This window comes from Atta cephalotes (genome assembly GCF_000143395.1).
Source record: "Atta cephalotes unplaced genomic scaffold scaffold00080, whole genome shotgun sequence".
In the NCBI taxonomy this organism is placed as follows: domain Eukaryota; kingdom Metazoa; phylum Arthropoda; class Insecta; order Hymenoptera; family Formicidae; genus Atta; species Atta cephalotes.
In genome coordinates, this window is record NW_012130144.1 from 156405 (window position 1) to 166704 (window position 10300).

Consider the following 10300-nt stretch of genomic DNA (forward strand, 5'->3'; position numbering starts at 1 on the left):
TACTAAATTAATTTACTAATACTCTCTCTCTCTCTCTCTCTCTCTCTCTCTCTATATATATATATATATATATATATATATCTCTTTCTCTCTTTGCATATGTTGCATATGCATATGCATATGTGTATCTAACTAAATATTTAACCGTAGATGCTTTTAAATGAACTCAAGTGAAATGTCGGATCCACGAGCACGACTCGGTACATTTTTACAATCGCAACAGAAGATTATTACTTCGTCGAGCACATGGAACTGTGAGAGAAGTAACGGTATCGAACCTCTCATATCCCCAAACCACTCGCGACTCTGAAGAACACCGTTACTTGAAGAACTTCTCTCCGCGAGAATTTTTTTCGTTTCACACGCAAATCTAATTGAGAACTTAATTACATTTGCTGAGTAGCGTAAAGAAGAAACGGTCAATGTTCTTCCGGTTTTCACCGAGACGCTCTGACGGATGATGATTACAAATAGCGATTCGCATTAATCCGTAGAAAATTCCTCCTTTCCGTCGTCGGATCCGTGTAGAAACGGACTGGAATCTATAATTGCTTCAATTACATATCATAGTATCATTGTTTAGCACATGCAATCAGTTAACATTTAGAAATCGCGTTATTTCTTCAATGTAATATCTAACGAGTACTAGCATAAAAAAATTATTGCAAAATTATTGCAACTATGTATTTATAATTTTATTTTGTTCTTTTTTTTTGCAAGCCACTAAAATTTTTTTTTTAATTTTGTCATAATAAATGATTAATATAATGTATTTTGTGAACTTTAATTATTTTTACGCGAGTCATTAAAATTAAATTCATGCTTTCTAATCGTCAATATTTATATCTTATCATCTATTTTTATATTTAATTTACTTGAGGAAATTAAAGATGTCTTTCAGAAATATTATTTTTGTTTGCAGACGCGTCAGTCACGAATCATCGTAATGGACGTACATCCTTACACACGGAACTGTTGTCGTCAAAAGTTAAACGCGAGCAGACACTACGCAACATTCTCACTGCAAGAAGACGACAGATTTTGAATCAACGTTTGCATGAGCCTCACCGGATTCTTTCTAGTCGTAGGCCACGACCTGGCGACATCATTTCGAAGGATCCTCAAGACGTCCTGGAAACCCAAGAGACTAGAAACGGCATTTATATCGCAAACGCTCGAACGGAGATATCGATAAAAGAGGAAATTCCACAATCATCAAGGAAGCCGATTGAAAAAATCGTTTCCTTGATCAATCTCAACGCGACGGGAGAAGAGTTGGAATCGCGAACTACGAAAACATCTAAAAACGAATCTCTATCGCCGACGACCGAGAAGATCGAAAACATCTCTTCGATCGTTTCAACGCCAGCTACCAATCAAAAATTGGGAGACGCAGAAATGCGCAAAAAGAACACCGTATCGATGCCAGAATCATTATACAATCACTTCCGGCCAGTGGAGAGTAATATTCCGGTGGAAGATATGTCGCAGTTTCTTTATTTTGGCCAGAAGCTCCAACCGGATGCGCTGAACGTCACCAGCAGCAGTAATAATTCCGTGGAGACGACATCGACGAACCCAACTTCCTCGCGCAGAAGATATTCCACAAAGAGATTCACCGCGACGATCGCGACGCCAATGGAGGAAATTATGAACGAAGAGATGAATATTGCGTTGGAAACGTTAGAACGTCGAACGGTTGAGAAGAATCAAGTATCAAGAATTAAGAATACGTTCAGAAGCTCAGGCAACGGGTTATATTACCGGAAGCCAAGGCCTACGGCAGACGTTGTATCCAATATTATTCCCGGGAACGAGTCGAGCCCTGGTATCATCGGTGGCTCGGAAACAAAGAGCGAGATGAATACGGTGGATGACAAATTCCACCGCAGCGACTCGTCCGCTCACGCAGACGGAAGCCGCGATCGAGTCCCGCTAGAGAGAAAAAATGCGGCCCATGTTAGTGAGGTGAGCATGACGACCCAGATACCACGGCAATCCGATGTTGAGGCGAGGGTCATCGTGGAGAGTGAAATCGGTGCAAAACTCTCGAACAAAACGATCACGGCCTCGAACGGGATCGTCGAAAGCCTTCAGAGGATCAATGATTTTGGGAAGGACAACGAAAAGAAGAAAATCACCGAGGCAGAAGCAGGGAACGTGGAGAAATCGGAGCACAAGTTAATGAGTGTTGAGAGAACAATATCAACATCGCAGAGAGAGAGTGAGAGGTTTCGAGAGAGCGATAGCACCGAGACGATGTCGTTGGTACCATCGCGGGCGGAATCGTCGACTCTGCGGATCGTTGTGCCAGACAACAGCTTCGGGCTGTCGAGTTTCGCGATCGAGAGCGAGCGGAGCCATCGGAATACCGTTAAGCAGCAACCGGTCGTGGATCCCATCGCGGATCGACCGGTTCGCGTGTCGGCCGGCGGCGATGTCGTCTCAAAATCATCGCCATCATTGACATCGCCCTCGAAGACGGAGTCGTCCGCACCTGTCGTCGTCGTCGACTCAGATCAACAGCCGCAGGAGCAGCAGCAGCAGCATCCGCAGCAACACGTGTACGCTTATACGATAACGAATGTGACGCGATTGTTGCGCAACTATACCGGACCCGGATTAAGCGGCGAGGAAAGACGGAGGGGAGGTAGCGCTGCTGGTAGCGGTGCTGAGATAACGAGCGGTGGATCGTCGCAGCGACCGCAGCAGCAGCAACCACCGCCGCCGCCGTCTTCTCCTCTTCTGCTTCCTCGTGCCGGTGATGGCGGTATAGAACTGGCACGAACGCCGACGGGACTCAGTGCTGGCGCGACCGTCGAGCCAGCCGCAGCTGTTGGTGTGTTGCCTGGTGTAGTTGACGGTCTGGTGGGGGAACGATCGAGGAAAGCTGTTCCGCAACAACAACGAGGTGCAGCCGGCCAGAGAGCGACAGTTACTTGGTCCTCGTTGCATTCAGCCGCGAATAACGATAACATTGTCTCGTCGACGTCCAGATCCACCAAGTCGCTGGAGATCACAAACAGAGGTACGGTTAGATGGAACCACACTAAGTTGCGAACCAGTGAGCAGGAGGGTGCTAATGATCGAAGATTCTTAAGGAAGAGCGCCAGCGCAGTATTAAATCAAAGATCAACTATAAGCGAAGAATCTTCGACTCTGGTGACAAGCAAGCGTCATAGAGTATTGGCCTCTTCGAGCGCGGTATCTCCTTCGAACGGTACTAGGAGACTGAAGTCCGGTGAAGAGAAGATCGATAGTGCTAAGGATACATTAGTGGTGAATCGATCGTCGAACGGGACACGAGTTGCGAATCGCAAGAAAATTTCGGACGATGAAGTGCCAGGTGTTGATTCTCTTCGGGAAGTTACGCGTGCCAGCGGGGTGAACGAAGTGCCAGGTGACAATAGTTTTCAAGAAACCACCGTCATGGGGATCTTAAATCAAAATTCGAGTGCTGACGAGACATTAGACGTGACCGATCTGTCTGTTCTCGTCGACGCGATTACGACGACGGAGCTGGAAAAGTCTCACGTTCTTGAGGAAGATATCGTTACTGTCAAATCAAGTTTAAATGAAAGTGATATCAGGAGCAACGATCAGAAAGACGATCAAGATATCGCGATGCTGAACAAGACTGAGAGCAACGAGAACGCAACGATAGACGGAAACGGCACAACCGTGACAGTGATTGAACAAATGGATGAAGTCGCGATTATGACGACGACGACAACAACGACGACGACGACAACGACGATGTCGACAGTGCCGGCCGTTCCGATTTTCCCGGTCACGCCTAGAATATTATCGGAATTGGAGAGAACCACTATCGATTCGGAAACTAACACCTTGAGACCGACGGATGCCGCCAAGGAAAACAATCTGGACCCTTCTGAGATCCAGAAGAGATACCGAGCAAAAGATGCGACGACGACATCAACAACGACGACGACAATGATTTCGCCAATTCAGAATGACGTTCATGTAAACGAGACTTCGAGTAGAAGGTCGAAGGTCCTATCTACCTCATCGCCGCCCACGGTAACGAAGAATGGGAAACGTATGTCTGGCGAGAGATCGCCGGAAGTCAGGGCACGTAATTTATCAGACAAGTCAAAAGACAAGGATGATGTACTACCAATCATGCATCTGTATAACACGTCGGATATCTTCAACAGCAGCGGGTCGATGGACGGGTTCGCTCGAGATACGGAACAGGTGATGCTTCCAGTAGATTCCGAGCCACAAAATGATCCCGCATTGACGACAATGATCATAGGAACGATAACAACGTCGTCAACGACGAAGAAGAATCTCGAGTTAGCGACAACTGCCGATAACGCGACGGAAATTAGTGGAAGTACGTCGACCACCGTTCCTGTTCCTAAATCTAAGGAATCCACCGTTCCAACAAATTCACGAAAAGATAAACACGAGGTGAATCGTGAATCCCAGGATTCTGCTGTTCCTCCAGGATCCAAAGTTTCCTCTTTCGTAACCACGACCAACAGGACGAGGTACAAGCCTGCCTATGATCATTCGATTCTGCCGGAATACAACGGCACGATGTATCCCGGCGGGCTCAACAGGACGTTCTTCGAGACCGGCGAACCGATCTCGGTGAGCCCGCGGGAATCGATGAACATCAGTGAGGTGATATTGAAGCGGCACGACGGCGACGTGATCGCCACTCAGGAGACGGTTGCTGTGGTCGGCTACATCCTGGCCACTCTTGTCGTCTTTCCCATCGCCGTCGGCGTCGGGCTCATTCTCAGAAGACTGATACTTAGGAATCGTAAGGTGAGCGAGTTCGAGGTTTCGAGGTCGCTTAGCATGCCAGCATTGCGATCGATTTAGCTTAGATCGGGATTAGAAAGTATGCGCGAATCGCCATGCTCTAGATCGATTTGTGATATTTCGTTTTTCTCTTTCTCGAGATGAAGTCTCACATTGTGATCGGAGAACTGGTAAACACGATTTGAATCCGTTTATAAATATCAAAAACACGTGATTGTGAGAGAAATATTTAGGAAAGCTTTGCGGATACACACTGGATTTATATTAAATATGATATTTCAATAGAAAAGTACTGAGAATAGTAATACGTAATTTGTATAATTGCCAAATGTGTGAAATTTTTTCAATAATTTATTGATTTCAAATAAATATTTTTAAAAATAATGTAACGTAAAAATTATGTTTTTGAAATTAGATATCTGTTATTTATTTAAACTCAAGTAATCTTCAAAAAATTTCAATTCTTCAGTTCAATTCTTTTGTAGTTCTATTGTATTTAATAAATTTAAGTGTTTAATTAATTGTTGGACATTAAAAGACGGATAATTGTTTCCAAAATTTGCAAAGAAAAAAGTTGGAAGAAGAAAAAATTTAGATTAATTCAAATTTAATTATCGAATTAAATGTTTAATTACTAAACATGAGCAAAATCTTCTCAATTCTATTAATTATTTTATTGATTGAACTGAAGATTTTTTATAAGCAAACTGTGTTTTTGAAATTTTTAATATCTTAATATTTATTTAAACTCAAATAATTTTCGTGCAATCTCAATTCTTCAGTTTACAGTTTTTTGTTTTGTATTTAATATAATATAAATTTAAATATTATTAAACAGAAAAAATATCACATAGATAATTGTTTTCAAAATTTTCAAAGAAAAAAAGTAGGAAAAATTGGAAACAAAAATTCAGATCGATCGAAATTTAAATTTTACGATGAATTGAACAAGATTGCCTAATATTGTCTAAATAAGTAATATAATATTTCATTCTGATCTCATTCTGATGACTTATAGATCATTATAATTTAATTGGAGATCAGATCTATTCTCTCTTGAGTGTCGTTGCGATCAAGATTATCGTATTGTAGAAGAGGCGATGGGAGAGCGATGAAAAAGCGTCACATGTAACTCTAGTTTTTAATTGATGACACGACGGGATGCTGAGACAAATTGCTGTTCATAGGACAGAGCCACTTACATACCATTACGCTGCATGACTAGGATTATCATAGCGAGTTTATCGTACGGCTATTTGGTTAGCAACGTTTGTTATATCGCAGTAGAATCGTGCTAACATTTTGATAATTAACGCACATCGACGGCATTTGAATCGCTGCTATTATGGACTATTAGATAATCTAAATCACTAATCTCATAATTATTAGAAAGTATCGTCTTGAATAGCTATTGTAAAACGGGTTTTAAAGAATCCTCTGAAGCTGATGCCAAAATCTGTAACGCAATTACTATGTCTTACTGACTGAGTCTGTGAGACACACATTTAATTTATGTTAATTAAAGCAAACCATTAAAAGGCATCAATTAAAAAGCACTAGTTTTAAGAAATCAAAGTAACATAACTCATATAAAAAGAATTAATATACATTTATGAAAAATGATTTAATTAAAAAACGATTTGATTATAAGATCTAGCATTTTATTGGAACTGAAAATAATATTATTGAATTATCAAAATAATTATGTTGGAAGTTAAAAAATAATGAGCAAAAATTTTTTTTAATATTCTATCAATTACTTGAATTTCGAACATAATTATTTTGCCACATTATCACGGCCGTGACTTCGTCGTAAATGAATATCAAACGCGGTCATCGCGTATAATAATAATTCCTTCGCGAAGGCTAGCTTTGTGGTGATTCATGAAATGGTTAACTATTCCTTCTCCTTCTCCCCTCCCCAGCAATTACTACAAGTTCATTGTATGCAGAATAATCTCAGGATGTTTCGAGCACAGTATCATCAGACGAAGCGTGGCGTATTAGTAAATGAGAAGATGAACGCGAACGTTGAATAATACGAAAATTGTTCGACTCATTATCTATGATAATTCTTTTTCCGTGGAATTTTCCTCGCATAGTCAACAAGAAGATTGCGTCGAAGGTCGAATATCTTCTCGTGCGAGCCTCATCAACACAATCGTATCTGAAAATAAGGATATTTGTGTAATTATTAATAATTACATCAATAATGTACTTCTCAATTAGATATCTCGTGAATTTATACTTTAATATTTACTCTTTACAACGTTCCTTGATGAACCACATTTCTAGTCTATATTGCAGTTTTTTAATTGCGAAAATTCCGTTTCTTGTCTTGATAAAAACAATTTTCTATTATAACATTTTCTATTATAGGTCTTAATTGCGGAAATTCCATTTCTTGCGAATAAGTGTCAACAATCTTTTTGGCGTCAGAAATGATAGCAGAATTAATAGCGCAGACCACAAAATTTCCGGAAATGACATAAGCGAAATGCTTTCATGCCTGCGAGACGTTCATAAATAATAACGGGGGCATAAATTTAAATTTAACCTGACAGTCATGGAAATAAATCTGAATGGCGGTACAAAGATTTGCGTGGACGGTAAAAAAAGGAGCACGCAAATGAAGGGAGAAGGGAGAAAGGATGAGTACAGGGGCCATATAAATAAGCGAGACCGTTTTCGGGCTTGCCAAGTTAGTTCAGATGAGCTCGATGCTAAACTCGGGTGTGCTGTGTTCTTCTAGATTGAAATTTCACCGTTCGACAGGCAAACCGATCCGTTTTCCTGATGATTCTCGTATGACATAAGCGACTCTATATAGATGCTCTTCTTTAAAATAATCTGTGCATGATAATACGTTGCATAATTATAATCAAATATGATTGGTGTAGAGAAAAACTCTTCATAATTTGTAGAATATAAAGTAACAGTAACATTACATCAATATTATGATTTTCTACTCAACAATTGCCATGTGTAATATATGTTAAATTACATTTATATTATTGGAATGGAAAATTACAACATTGATTGTTACTGTTAGTTTGTGCTCTGCAGGAAGCAAATTATTCTCTTTATTACTATTAAAAATACTCCAGTGCAATTTAGTTAATTTCATTCTTGAAAGCTACGAAGATATAATTGGTCATCATTTTTGTATTATTTGCATGCATCTGATTGACTTTGTAAAAAAACGACGTATATTTGCATGGAATCGTAATATGTTTGTCTAACTTTATTTCGACAATATTATTCGTGGAAATACTCACAGGATACCTCAATTTATCCCGCTGATCTTTATTGCCACGCGGCATTGCGTCTCCCAATTAAACGGAAGTGACGACCGATTCAAGTGGCTCGCCGATGCGCGAGCGAGCGGCATGTTGCACATACGTTGCGCTGACGTTGATTTGCTTATGCAGGTGCTCGAGGAGTCGGACACGTCATCGGAGATAAGCTGCAGGAAGGACGCTCTTAATCTCGAAAACGGCGACTTCAAGACGTCTATCGAGAAGGCGATCACGAAACTACCGAGGATACAGCACTTGGTGAGAAATTAACAAACACTCTCAAATATTTAATGCGACAGCAGTCACGTAGTAATTGTTTGCACAGCTTTTCGACGCGTTCGTCACATAGTGTGAATTTTTTCAATTAAATTATACTTTATTTAATTCAGTGACCACGCAAAAAGATATTTGGGCTAAATAACTTGTACGTGTATCCTAATATCAAAATTAATTTTATTTATATTTTATAAATTATTTATTCAGATAAAAAGAATGGAGACAGTTGTTAAATTACATTAATAAAAATGATTTTATTTACAAATCAAATTAATTTGATAAATAATTGTATATAATATATTTTAAATAAAATCAATTTTACTAGTATAATTTAATTAATAGCTGTCTGTTCGTTTTTTATTTGAAGAAATAATTTGCATAAATATTCAGAGCGAGTTATTGCATACGATACATAATAATATATTGATTTCGTCACGCGTTTTTCGCGTATAGGAAAATCGCATTATGCAGAGACACGTCAATGGAAAATCCCGGAAGTTCATTTCTTAACATGAAAGAAATTTACGTCAGCAATAGACGCGAGACAGATTAATTCCAGATAACGCGACGTATCGAATCATTCCCATGCATGTCAATTAGCAGCATTTTTAGGCAATTCTTAACTGCAGTTTAATCTTCATCTCTCCACGCAGTGTCACGAAGCTGAGAAACCGCCGCCTCCGCCATCTCAAGAATCCAGATGGGAGTTTCCTAGAGATAAGCTTAGATTACAGACAGTCCTCGGGCAAGGAAACTTCGGCCAGGTGAGAAGATACTTCTTGCGGCATCCCTATAAAAAAGGCAGCCTGTAATTTGCGGCTGTCGGAAAGATTTTAACGAAATACCTGAAGTCCATGCGGAAACGTAATCTTCCCGGTCAAGTTCAGCAGTTCCTTCTTCCGATATTTCCTCAGCGATTTTATCTAATCTTTTACTTGCGCAATGTTATCGACGTTGATTTCGATAATAATAACAACTTTCGACGTGCGCGATTTGAACGTCGTACTTAGTTATGAGATACGATGGGTAGTTAGTGTAATACATTCGAATTGATTATGCAAAATTGTGAGAAAACTTGGGGAATCTATTGTGATGGAATTTTTTTTCTATTAATTAAATAATAGCACAGCGATTAGTATAATTGTTTTCTCATTGTGATTATAAATTTCCAAAGTAGTGACAATAGATATCTCTAATAACATAAAATGAACAAGAAAAAATTAAAATCCGTAATCTTAAATTATGGTTATCAATAATTGGCATTATTTAGATGGAATGCATTTACAAAAATGCAAGAGTAAATTAATTGCAAATCTTAAAGAGGAACAAAATCTTTTTAAAGCTTACAATTAATAAACATTTGAAATATGATTGTAATATCAGGTGTGGAAGGCCGAAGCCGACGATTTGACAGGTCATCAAGGAACGACTCGATTAGTAGCAGTGAAAACCGTTAAAGAAGGCGCTTCTGATCGAGAGAAGGAAGACTTAGATCGAGAACTCGAAATTATGAAGCAATTAGGCAGTCATCCAAATGTCGTAACACTTTTAGGTTGCTGCACCGAAGAAGGTAAGTTGTATATAACATTAATCTATTTGATATTTTTTCAATAAATACGTGATGCAGAACTTAAGCATAGCTATACAAGATATAAAAGTTTGAAGTTATACAGAATGTTAAAAAAAACCCATTCAGTATTTACATTTTATTATTATATATAGATCCATCCTATATAATAGATACATCCTATATAATAAATTGAAATTTTTATGAATTAGTATTAAAAAATTAATATTTTTTAATTAAAGATATTATATATGTGCGAATAATTTTTTAGTACTGATTATATATATATATATATATATATATATATATATATAGTTACTTAATTATACTTACTTAACTTAGTTATTACTATATACTAACT

At 38.8% G+C, this 10300-nt stretch overlaps 1 protein-coding gene across 1 annotated transcript in view; it reads left to right on the forward strand.

Moving 5' to 3' along the window:
* The first annotated feature begins 175 nt into the window (after positions 1-175).
* The window catches only part of LOC105624493 (flocculation protein FLO11-like), a 22570-nt gene continuing 12445 nt past the window's right edge, over positions 176-10300 (forward strand). The window contains exons 1-5 of the mRNA XM_012205852.1: positions 176-254; positions 923-4800; positions 8229-8354; positions 9026-9136; positions 9756-9942. Coding sequence (XP_012061242.1) covers positions 176-254; positions 923-4800; positions 8229-8354; positions 9026-9136; positions 9756-9942 — 4381 coding nt within the window. The remainder of the gene's footprint in view (positions 255-922; positions 4801-8228; positions 8355-9025; positions 9137-9755; positions 9943-10300) is intronic.